At 36.5% G+C, this 12,976-nt stretch overlaps 1 protein-coding gene across 2 annotated transcripts; it reads left to right on the plus strand.

Annotated features, from left to right (window-relative positions):
- Window positions 1-1,417: 1,417 nt before the first annotated feature.
- LOC133805058 (protein CHROMATIN REMODELING 5-like) lies at window positions 1,418-5,472 on the plus strand. Of its 2 annotated transcripts, none has more exons than XM_062243161.1 (4): window positions 1,418-1,788; window positions 1,965-2,029; window positions 4,913-5,137; window positions 5,306-5,472. In XM_062243161.1, exons 1-4 carry the CDS (start codon window positions 1,608-1,610, stop codon window positions 5,423-5,425), a joined length of 591 nt encoding a protein of 196 aa, XP_062099145.1. In that variant the 5' UTR covers window positions 1,418-1,607; the 3' UTR covers window positions 5,426-5,472. The 2 variants fall into 2 exon arrangements, with proteins under 2 accessions (XP_062099145.1, XP_062099144.1); XM_062243160.1 differs by having other exon boundaries at window positions 1,420-1,788; window positions 1,962-2,029; window positions 5,306-5,470.
- The last annotated feature ends 7,504 nt before the right edge of the window (window positions 5,473-12,976 follow it).

Here is a 12,976-nt window from a genome sequence, read left to right on the forward strand (position 1 = left end):
AAGAATGTCTTGGGAGATTTAATCAACCTAGTAATTTTAAGAAGATAAACAATGGTAAACAACACATGCTACAAGTCTTTTATTTTTAAAACGATAGAAGTAAGACGCATAGAATTATCGTTTTAAACGCCACAATTACGCAACGTTCCCACGTATGCATGTTACATGCAAATTCACTTTTATGTCCAAAATTATGTCTATTATGCAACCATGTAGTTTTTATAGAAAGATCATGCATGCAAAGTAGGTAGAATGATCATTATTCTTTTTATGACTTTATCTGTAATTAAGTATATTAGTATGTTGTGTGTAACCCATACTATGTGTGCATGGCCCATGCACACATGAATTATATGAAAGGGCAAATTAGTAATTATGTGAAGCTAAGGAATGTCGTTTTGATTATGGTATAGGCTCGTTGAGAAGTTGTGGTTTACTTAACTTGGACCTGAGGTAAGGAAGTTAGATAGAATTTATGAATTTTATATTATGAATGGTAAGACTATTGTGTGAATGAAATGTTATGAATTTTGAATGCCATAATTTGATGATATGTTGGCTTGTATGAATATTGTATGGTGTGAATGGATGTTAGCGTAATGAACGCGACACATCAAAATGGGTTGCTAAGGATAAAGAAGAGTAACCCGAGTTGCTAAGGATATGAAGATGTAACTCCATGGGCGGACGCGCCGAGGTTATTCAAGGACCGGAGACTCTTGTTTACCTCAAAGCACTACACCAAACACCCATTACCATAACACATCATTATAATAGTATTTAAAAAGAGTTATTGTATATGTGAAAAATTTCAGGCGGCAAAGTAAAATATAATACCGCCAAAATGACTAAGTTTTTTCTACCTTTCCCGTGTACCCATTTCCCCTTACCCATTTCTTCAATCTTTCTTCAATCTCTCTCTTCCTGGTCTCTCTCGATCTATCTCTCTCGGTCTTTCACTCCCCTTCACGAAAAACAAATCCTGAGAAGGGCTTCACCACATTCGAGTCAAGGGTTTCTCTGATTCAAGACGAAATTACTACAGTTGGATCTGATTTAGAAGCACTGAAGGTATTGAGCAAGACTCTTACTGATAGTTTTCTTGTTCTTGGTAATTACGAGAAGATTAAGAATTCTTTTCCGTATTTAAGACTTATTTTTTCTATATTTCTTGTGATGAAATATGCACAAGAGCAATCAGGTTCTTCAGGCTCCTTTCACACTTGCAAGCAAGAAAGTTTAATTGGTCAAGCAATAGATTCATGCTGTGTTGAAGAAGCTAGTAGTGCTGGATCTATCGGCAATAAAGTTCAGCAGAGCGAGTCTAAGATATCAGCCCCGAACCCTGAAATTGAGGAAAATGGTGATGATGAATTAAATTCTGAATTGGAGAAGGTCAAGAGGGATGCCACCAAGAGGGTCCTTATTAATAAAGCTCCGCCTATTTTGACCATTCATCTTAAGAGGTTCAGCCAAGATGCTACCAAGAGGATGATGATGGGCCAAAGGATGCAACGAAGGGTCATCAAGGCCCTTCTGATGTCCCTACAGATGAGATGCTTTCTGATGAATATTATGAGCAAGATGGGAAAGAGTAGAATGATTTAATGCATTATAGAGGGTTTCCTCATTCTTTGGGGTCTAATTCCGAGCAACAACTAAAGCCAGCTGCAAGGAATAAGAATACTGCAAGATCTTCTAGAGTCTTGAATGGCAGTGAAAATTTTGGCGATGGTGATGAAGATGACAACAATAATGATGATGCTGATTATGAAGAGGATGAAGATGGTAATTTGCTTTATTCTCCTTTGTAATTTTAGGATATTGCTGCATTAGTGCTGCTCACTCTGGTTCTTGGGTGCTTGTGAGGACAATTGGCATGGAACTTATGAACTCTGATTATATTATTGTTCCCACTCATGAAGAGTTAAAGACTGAATTTATCCTGTGTGTAATGGCAGAAGATGATCCTGATGATGCAGATTTTGAACCTGATTATGGCATTACAAGTGAACGCACATTGAAAAAGGTTTGCGACTATTGCGATGTACATATTATTTCATTCATGTCATTCTTTTCTTGCTTTTATGCTCTTCCTAAAATATTGGATTAAGTAGCCAAATCCTGGGCATTATGTTTTTGATGCAATTTCTTTATCTTTTTGTCCGATTCTTGACCAGTTTTCATGATATTAAAATCAATAGAGAGGATTGCTTTACTTCTATGTTGGAAGCTAATACTAGATGCACGCAAACAACAAATTATGCTTCAGATACTGTCATTAGTTTATGAATGGGTATTGAGGGTTCCCAAATTATTGTTGTTATTATTATTGTTTGGTATGAAATTAAACTAAGATATTAATAAAAATGAAACATTACAAATTAAAGGAACGTGTATGAGGTCATTACAACAACCCAATCACCACCATAATCTTCATCTTAAAAACCACGGCAGCTTCTTGGAGCAGCCTGTCCAACCTGAACTTTGACCATAAAGATAGTGTAAATGTGCAATGAACAAAAATATGATTCACACTTTCATCTTTTGTTGTTACAAAGAACACTCCAACCCAAAAAAGATAACGGTTAGAACTGTCTATCTATCTGTGGGTTATGATATACAGTCTTACCAGCCATGTGTGTGTAATCCCTCACCTCAAATCTCCCACAACTACTATTATCTCAATCTTATATAGCCTCACCAGCCAAACCAACATCCCAATTATACTTAAAACTATCTAGTTCTTGATAACTTTGTGCCACAGAGTATTTGGTTTGTTTGGAAATCTTCACACTGATTTTATAACAGGTGATTTATTCTTCAAAGACAACATGCCAATGCCTATACCTGCTTTTACTCTAAGTTGAGAAACCCTCTCTCTAGTAATAAATGAACAGCCCTATCTTAATGCTATCCAAACTTGTATTTTTATTAATTTTTTTATTTTTGTTTATATTAATGGTTTCTTATAACTGGATCAATGATGCCACTATAAACTTTCTAAAGGAAGGCCTTGATTTTCTTTTACTCTGGGCTATGATTCGGCCATCGTTAAACATTTCACCTAGTTGTAGTATACCAGGTACCTTAGCTGGCTTGCTGGGTAACAATTTCTTTATCTGAATGAAGTCTGATTTTCCTTTGATTTTTTTGTTTTGTTGAATAATTGGTGAATTAATCTCAATGTAGTTTTGGTTTCTTATATTTGTATTAGTCTCGCCACAGTATATTTTCTAATGGAAGGTCCCGATTTCCTTTTTATCGTGCTATTATTCAGCCCTTGTAAAACCTTTCATGTAGTTGTAGTATACTTTAGCTGGCTTGTTGGGTAACAATCTCCATGTTTCTCTCACTCTATAGTTTGATTCTCTATGGACTTTTTTCTTTTTTGAATAATTGATGAATTAATCTTGATTTTGAGGTATACTGTTGTCTTTGATATAACTTTTATGTAATTGGTTTTTTATTGTTTTGTCAGGGTGATTCTCATTCTTTGCCTTGTATTATTTCTCTTAAATAAAAAATACAAGTTCTGTTGTTTTGTTTTTTAGAAAAAAGATATAACTTTTATGACTTAATTTAGAGTTGGGAAAATAAAATACAAAAACTGGACTGTACTGTGTTTATGGTTGTGCTTGTGATAAATCTTACATTTATTATTGTTCCAATGCCAATTTCTAGAGATTGGCCATGAAAAATATGGTGCCAATGAACACTTATTTTTGTGTCTATATATTTTGTATGTTAGATGTGGTATTGTAATGAGTTTATTTTGTTCTTTGCTCTTCATTTCCATTTATCGTTTGCTAGATTTCCATTGATAGATTAGATTTACTGAACTATTCTTTGGGTGTGCTACTGTGAAAATTGGTTCTTTCTACATGTTAATGATGTATTTTTAGTGATACCAGGATAAAAATTAGGGAGGTGCAGAATCTGAAGAAGAAGATGACAGTGATAATGAGCTGGATATGTCTGATGAAGACGATTCTTAGTATGCAAGGAAATCAAAAAGTAAACAACGTGGTAAAGGTGGACATATTGTTAAATCTATCAGAGAACGTAAATTGTATCAGGGATCTGTTTATTAATATACAATCTGTTTCTTGTTAAATAAAGACGAGGGGATACCCTTGAAAGATATCAAAATGTGGTGGGATGAGATGATTGCAGACATGTCTTTATTTTAAGAACAAGAAATGATCTGATACGTTATTGGAATTTGGATCAAATAATGAATGAGATGATTGCTTTTGGTTATACTATAATAATAGGAATCGGAGAAATGCATAGCTTCAAAAGAGAAGAAAAGACAATTATAAGAGAGTAGAGAGAGAAGACATGAGATGTGGGCCAGATTGTTATAAATTTAGCATAATATGTGTTACATGCATAGTATATCACTTCCTGTGCTGCATTAGTTCTGCCTGTTATATGGAAAAATAGAAAAAGTGGTAGCTACCTAAAGTTTGAAAAGCTTAGCCTGCTAGAATTCATTGTAGCTATACAGTTAATGAAGTTGTATGATATAAAAATTTACTGAAATCCTTAATCAATTGATTGTAGCTCTGCATAGTATATCACTTCCTGTGAAGCATTAGTTCTACCTGTTATATGGAAAAATAGAAAAAGTGGTAGCTACCTAAAGTTTGAAAAGCTTAGCCTGCTAGAATTCATTGTAGCTATACCGTTTGATGAAGTTGTATGATCTAAAAATTAACTGAAATCCTTAATCAATTGATTGTAGTCTTGCAAATTCTTATCAGTTGCTACATGAAGTTTTTTCATCTCACTAGGCTAGTTTATTTGAATTATATTTTTGTCTTTGGTGTTGTTTGTGTTGAAATTTTCTTCTGCCATTGGATCATACAATTATTTTATCCTTACATTATTGGGTTTACCTTTTCAGGAGGAACTTGAAGAGGAAGATAGTGATTGTATTGAGAAAGTGCTGTGGCATCAACCAAAGGGCGTGGCTGAAGAAGCTCTTAGGAGTAAAAGATCAACTGATCCTGTTCTACTTAGCTACTTGTTTGATTCTGAGCCAAATTGGAATGAGATGGAATTCTTGATAAAATGGAAAGGCCAATCCCATTTACACTGTCAGTGGAAATCATTTTCTGAGCTTCAGAATGTATGTTGTACACTTCTTATGCTGCTTCTGCGTGTAGATTTTTTATTAAGCCTTCTAGCGCTATCTTGCCAGTTGTAACTTGTCATTCTTGATGTAGCATTGATGTTCGGCGCTTCCCCCCACTGTTATTTAAATTTCTCTATGCATTTTTTGTTTGTGGTTTTGCAGCTTAGTGGTTTTAAGAAGGTTTTGAATTACACTAAAAAGGTAACGGACGAAGTCAGGTTCAGGAAGACAGTCACACGTGAGGAGGTAATATTTTTATTTTTTTTTCTTTTTCTTTTATGAATGCCAGACTTTGATTCAGAAAGTCAGAATGTTAAGAAGCAATAAAGATATATGTTTTTTTGGACCTGCGACAATCCCCTTTCTCCTATTTGATGTCAAATATGAAATCAGTTTGTTGAATCACTAATTATTTTATTAATATAAATTGGCTGTTTATTGTAAACAAGGATAATAACTTTGCATTTAGGTAAACTAGGGTTAATCTCTATTTGAGGGTTACGTCTTTAACTTGTGGGGTGGTAGAGCTTTCTTATGCCACACCTACACCCACACATTATGTATATATTATATTATTTTAATTTATCATTGATTTTTGTTCCTTTAAGCAGTGAATTTGTATTTCATATTCATACGAAGGTATCTATCATATGCGGGATTTATTTTTGTTTTGAACTTGTTTGTTTTTGTATTTGTTTGCTTTTTTTTGTGTGTGTTTCAGTGGTGCTTATGCTATTTAATGGGATTGTTATCTACTTTTTTATTATAAGCTATTTAATGCGTGTAGTTTTTGGATAGCATTAAATTCTTGGTTATTTGAGAGAAGATTCAAGTGTTTGGATCTTCGATTGTGTGTATGAGATTGAGTGTTTTGTTTGGTTCTCCCATGTTATGTTTGTTTGTGTTTCTTTTCCCTTTCTCATATTTCCTCCTTGCATGGCTGCTGGTCAATTCAGATTATTTCTTCAGTTTGGTTTAATAAAATAAGTTATCATTTTTCTGAGTGTATGGCTTTTTGGTTCCTTGGGTTACTTTGTGAGAGTTGTGATTTATTTCTTTACTTATTTTGAAAAGGCGAGACTTGTTATTCTACGCTCTTTTAATTGTTATCTTCATTTTGATGACCATGTTAGTTTTCTTTCATACTGAAGAAAATTATAATGCCAATATATCCAGATAAATAAAAGGCATGTTGCCGATTTTCAGTGTTCCTGTATCTTTACTATTGTAGTATGGGAGTTATCTATCTAAGACTGTGATTATGTCTTCGCAGTATATTGTATTACTCAATGCCCAGATAAGTATTTGCTAATGGTTAAATTAATAATAATGATTTATTGCAAATGGTAAGAATGCTGGATATACTAGCAGAATATATGTCACATAGGGGGTTTCAATTTCAAAGGCTAGATGGAAGCACTAAGGCTGAACTGCGTCAGCAAGCAATGGATCATTTTAATGCACCTGGTAGTGATGATTTCTGCTTCCTTCTTTCAACTCAGGCAGGTGGCCTAGGTATCAACCTTGCAACAGCAGATACAGTTATCATATTTGATTCGGACTGGAACCTCAAAATGACCTACAGGTTTGATTGAAATGAAATCTCCTTTTAATTTTTTAATTTCTTTTAGGTATTTTATGTTATTTTTTATGGGTTTTTTCATTGCAGAATATAATCAGAGAAAATGGTTTTACTTAATTAATGCGTTCATTTTCAGGCAATGAGTAGAGCTCATAGAATCGGCCAACAATAAGTTGTGAACATCTACAGATTTGTCACAAGCAAAAGTGTTGAGGAACATATCTTGGAGCGAGCTAAGAAAAAGATGGTTGATGATATTCTCTTCAAATTCTTGAGAAATTTGTTTGCTTTATAGAGTCTAATAATGCCTTTTGTTTTCTCTCACAAGTTTTACTTACATCTCTACATGTATCATTTAGGTTCTTGACCACCTGGTGATCTAGAAAATTGAATGCAGAAGGCAGATTGGAGAAGAAAGAAGCAAAGAAGGGGAGTTATTTTGACAAGGTACGGGTCCTGTGGGGGTGTTTTGAAATAGTTTCCTGAATTAGTTGGATTATGTACAAAAAAAAAATTTCTATTAAAAAATGATAAAGTAGATTATTAGTGGGTGATTAGTTGTGGTTATCTTTCCCCTGGCCCTTCAACTCCTTTCCAAGGCCCCTAATTCTCTTTCTCTGTACATCAATATTTAATGTAGAGTAACCCAAGAGGGGTAGCTCCAATGGTGAAGCATGTGGTTTGCTTCCACAAGGTTGAGTCCCTCTTGGGTACCTACGTTGCAATTGCAATTGCTATAGTTTTCTGGTCCCCAAATATTGTAGGGTTAGGAAGGAAACTTAGATTTTCAAAAAAATGCAATGTAGAGTTTCTATACTATTTTTCTCTCTCATGTCTTCTCTAATTGCCATTTTCTATTACACCATTGCAGAATGAGCTTTCAGCTATCTTGAGATTTGGAGCAGATGAACTTTTTAAAGAAGAGAAGAATGAAGAAGAAAGTAAGAAAAGGCTCTTGAATATGGATATTGACGAATTTCATTTAAACTTTATATGCTTACAGGTGGAAACTAGCTTAAGTCTTATGTTCTTAATAATAAAAGGACTTTTTTTTTACAATGTGCAGGTATATTTAGATGATTTATTTGGAGCAATTCTTGACAACATTTGTAGTTGAGGCCTTTAGAATGGAAGAATGTATTTCACTAATTTTTGTATACATTTCTTGTTTTGTATTTAGTGATAAAGGAATCTGAATTGGGCATAAATTATGTTGTAATATGATTTCTTAAACCTAGACTAGTAGACTAAATATTGTAATTAAATTTGAGTAATTAATAAAAATCTATTTATGTTACCTTATTTGGCTTCAACTTTCATATTTGTTTTCCTAGTTTTGTGTAAGTAAAAAAAGATTATGTTTCTCTAAGCTAATATAACACATGTGTTATACTAAAGTGTAGTATAACACAAATAATGTGTTATACTAAAGTGTTGTATAACACAAAAAATGTGTTATACTAAAGTATAGTATAAAACAAAAAATGTGTTATACTAAAGTGTAGTATAACACAAAAAAAGTGTTATATAATCGACTATAAATAACATAATTCAACACTTATCTATATATTAAAATAACACAGAAATTGTGTTATTGTTGACAGTACAATAACACATTTGTATAACACTGATAAAGTGTTATGTAAAGTACCCTGACCTACGATAACATAGTCGGTCTTAACACATCAGAAAGTGCTATTGTATGTTTTGATAACACATTTTCGGTGTTATTAAAAGCATTTTTTCTTGTAGTGAAGGGTGGCATGGACAAGTTAGCGGGCCATGTTCACAAGGAATTGTGTATGAATGTGTTATGATGTCTGGTTATGGTTATGATTCTGTTATGATGTTTGGTGATGTTTATGATTTTGTTATGATGTTATGATATTTATGATATGATGGTGGTAATATGTTTACGTTTATGATATTGATGCCAATTTTACGATGATGCTATGATGTATAAGGATGAACGATAGTGTTTGTAAATTGTTGTATCTTACTTGCTTGTTGTTTGTACTTCCTTACTGGGCTTTTAGCTCACCCCCTTACTTTCCCTTCCAGGTAGCAAATAGGTTTCTCCATGGCATGCGTGGTGATGGGGGAAGTTCTATCGTCCTGGTGTGTATGGCGTGGGGCATCCTATGGACGAAAAACGATCACATAAAGATGCCATTTTAATAATGTTATGTTTTATGAGACTTTTTAAACTTATCAGTGGGACTTAAATTATTGGTTGGTTTTTTTTTGGAACTTTGCATAAAATCTCATATTTTCTTTTAAAACTATTGGGCCCAACTTGCATGTTTTAAGCAAGAACCCACTGAAACCTTTATAATAAGTGGCTTTCCTCTAAAAACCAACGAAATGTGAATGTTTCATTAAGTACTAGTTTAGGGTGTGCTTTACAAATGGTATCACAGCCGGTCGTCCATGTTTCCAAGGACCCTCCCCATACACGCTAAAGACGGGAAAATCTCACCTCACCGCGTCGTAAGTATTTGTTTATTACTTGTTTTCGTTTTATTTAATTTTGTATAGTTTTGTAATTGCAGTGGTAAAAATGCCTACTGTGTTAAGAATGACAAAGAAACAATTTCTTAAGGAGATCCGCGCGATTCCAAGGGTCGAGCTTGAAGAGGACCCTTATGATTGGCGCATGGTGGTCTTAAAGACGACAAAGGAGGTCTGCGATCATATCCAAGGAATAATGAATAAGAGGGGAGCCTTGCTTTGGCCCATAGAGCAATTTTGGGTGATGAGTGAAGCTTTGTCGATGTACCAGGAGGCTCTTCAACAATTAAATCAATCATGGAATGATGTTGTGCTAGATGACATGGAGTTTAGCCCCATGGAGTTTACGATTCGCGACTTTCTGGTAAGTTACGACTTTAGTCATCAGGAGCTGGTATTAGTAAAGACGGATGATGGCGAAATAGAGGAGTGTTTAGAGACGGTGCATGACGTGGAAGGAGAATCGGCAGTTGAGGAAGTACTGCAAGCTATACCGCGTTTGACCGCGAGGATGGAGATTATGGCAAGCGCGCCTGACTATTTCCACATTCCGGAGGATATCTTCGACTATAATTCAGGGGACGAGTCCACCGTTGAGGACTAGAGTCCACTTCATAATTGTCGCATGTGGATGCTAATAAATAAGATAGAATAATTATAATTTTCTAAGACTTTAAAGGATTTATGTTTTGGTTAATTAAACACTTTTTGGGATTGTTTAATTTTGGAATAATTTAAACGTTTTGAATGCTATGGATATTTTGCTGCAAACTCAAAATGATGTGGTTTGAATATAAGATTTTGCAATATCTATCAAGCCAATATGCAATGTTCCTTCCTTATGATTTTCCTTTGATTGCCTTAGAGCTTCATCATGTCGACCAGAGGAAGAGGAGGAAAGGGAAGAGGAAGAGGCAGGGGAAAAGGTGCCTCCACAAGGTCTGAAACTACGGCCACCCCTGACATTGAAATGCCATCTGTGGACCTGGCCGCAGAGGTAGCAAGGTTAAGAGAACAGTTGAGACTAAGAGATGAGGAACTAGCACAAGCTAGACAAGCACCAAAAACATCCCAAACACACCAGATACCTCAAGTACCAGTGGCGCAACCCCAGCCGCCAGTACCACCGCCTGCACCACTACCAATAACCTATGGGTTTGAACCAGTATATGAACACTTCAGGAAACAAGCCCCACCGACGTTTGAAGGGAAAGCTGATCCAATGGTGGCAGAAGATTGGTTAAGGTCGGTTGAGGCTATTTTTGATCATATGGAGTTAGATGACCACCAAAGGGTTTCCTGCGCAGTTTATCTACTTAAAATGGATGCACGGATTTGGTGGGATGTGACTAAACATACCTGTGATCCAAATACCATGACTTGGGTGGAGTTTGTCCAGGCATTTAGTAAGAAGTATTACAGTACAGCTGTGCTAGCAACTAAGGTTGATGAATTTATAACTCTGGTACAAGGGAATCTTTCGGTCACCGACTATGCACAGAAGTTCGATCGATTGGCCAAATTTGCCCCTGAAGTGGTACCGATTGATGCATTGCGAGTCCAGAGGTTTGTAAGGGGACTCAAACTGATGATCATGAGGGACGTTAGGATGACCAGTGCTGAAGTGGTCAGTTATGCAGAGGTACTGGATAGAGCTCTTGAAACTGAATATTTGGAGGAACAGATATGGAAGGATAATGCCGCTAGAAGAGAGAACCACCGCAACAAGAGCTTCCATGAGAGCAACAAGAGAAAGGATAACGAAGGGCAGAATAGTGGGGTTGATAAAATACCTAGACCTCCAGCCATGAATAGCAACAACCACAACTCCCAGAACCATAGCAACCGCAACAACCGCTTCAATGACCGAAACTGTAGGAACCAACAAGGCAACCGAGTCGAGCATCCTATCTGTCCTAAATGCTCGAAGAGACACCCAGGAGAGTGTCAGGCCGGTACCAACAAATGCTTCAAGTGCGACCAGGCAAGGCACTTGAGAAAGAATTGCCCACAATGGAAGGCGAGACAGAATAATAATAACAATCTGGTGCCAGCAAGAGTCTTCGCTTTAACCCAGAATAAAGTGGCCAATAGCAACACCATGGTTACAGGTCAGCTCCCTATATCTAGTACAATGTGTAGAGTCTTAATTGATTCTGGAGCAACTCATTCTTATGTTTCCATGAATGTGATTGATAGACTGAATATACCTTATAAGATGTTTGAACATAACTTTAGTACATTGTTGCCATCGAGAGATATGGTGTTGTCAAATAAGTGGTTACCATCAAAACCTGTAACAGTAAGGGGCAGGGAGTGCCCAGTAGATCTCATACAACTGAATATACTGGATTATGATGTCATACTCGGCATGGATTGGTTATCCAAACATGGGGCTATGATAGACTGTCGAAAGAAGGCCGTGGAGTTCAGGCAAAATGAAGGAGAGGTCTTCTCCTTTAGAGGCGAAGTAGCAGGCTTTCAAACACCCATAATATCTGCATTAGAAGCACAGAATATGATGCAACATGGATGTTCGGCATTCCTTGCCAGTGTGGTGGATAAGTCCAAGGAGTCAGAACTAAAGCCAGAAAATGTAAGTATTGTTTGTGAGTTCCTGGAGGTGTTTCCCGAGGAATTACTAGGACTACCCTCGGACAGAGAAATCGAGTTTGTAATCGAACTTGCACCTGAAACTGCACTGATCTCTAAAGCACCCTATCGAATGGCGCCGGCAGAGTTAAAGGAACTTAAGAACCTACTACAGGAGTTGTTGGATAAAGGGTTCATAAGACTTAGACATTCGCCATGGGGAGCACCAGTCCTATTTGTGAAGAAGAAGGACGGGAGTATGAGAATGTGCATAGATTACCGAGAGCTCAATAAGGTCACCATTAAGAATAAATATCCATTTCCTAGGATAGACCACCTTTTTGATCAACTACAAGGGGCTTCAGTATTCTCGAAGATTGATCTGCGATCCGGGTACCATCAGTTGAAAGTGAAAGAGGGAGACATTCCAAAAACGGCCTTCAGAACTCGCTATGGGCACTATGAATTCTTAGTGATGTCCTTTGGACTCACCAACGCCGCAGCAGCCTTTATGGACATGATGAATAGGGTATTTAAGGATTTCTTGGACAAGTTTGTAGTAGTGTTCATTGATGATATCCTCATTTACTCGAAGTCCAAGGAGGAGCACGAGGAGCATTTGAGATTGACTCTGAACAGATTACGGGAAAATCAGTTGTACGCCAAGTTCTCTAAATGCGAGTTTTGGCTGGAACAGGTAACTTTCTTAGGGCACATAGTTTCTAAGAATGGGATAGCAGTAGACCCATCGAAGATCGAGGCCATTAGAGACTGGCCCCAGCCAAAGAATGCCTCAGAAGTATGGAGTTTCTTAGGGTTGGCGGGTTATTATAGGAAGTTTGTTGAGGGTTTCTAGAAGATCGCCACTCCGTTGCCAACTTAACCCGCAAACATCAGAAGTTTGCATGGACAGAAAAATGTGAAGAAAGTTTTTAGACCATGAAGGATAAGCTGATTTCCGCGCCTATCCTTTGTGTTCCCACTGAGGACGGGAAATTTGTGGTGTACTGTGATGCATCAAAGAATGGCTTGGGATGCATGTTGATGAAAAATGGGAAGGTAGTAGCTTATGCTTCTAGAAAACTCAAGGATTATGAGCAACGGTGTCCCACTCATGACCTTGAATTGGCAGCAGTAGTGTTCTCACT

This window comes from Humulus lupulus, chromosome X (assembly GCF_963169125.1).
Source record: "Humulus lupulus chromosome X, drHumLupu1.1, whole genome shotgun sequence".
NCBI classification, from domain to species: Eukaryota; Viridiplantae; Streptophyta; class Magnoliopsida; order Rosales; family Cannabaceae; genus Humulus; species Humulus lupulus.

Bases quoted from the DNA above. Each gene is read 5' to 3' on its own strand.
- LOC133805058 (XM_062243160.1), top strand. From the start codon at position 1,608: ATGCATTATAGAGGGTTTCCTCATTCTTTGGGGTCTAATTCCGAGCAA. The intron at 1,789-1,961 runs GTAATTTGCTTT...GTGTAATGGCAG, and splicing joins TTATGAAGAGGATGAAGATG to AAGATGATCCTGATGATGCA. The intron at 2,030-4,912 runs GTTTGCGACTAT...TTACCTTTTCAG, and splicing joins GTGAACGCACATTGAAAAAG to GAGGAACTTGAAGAGGAAGA.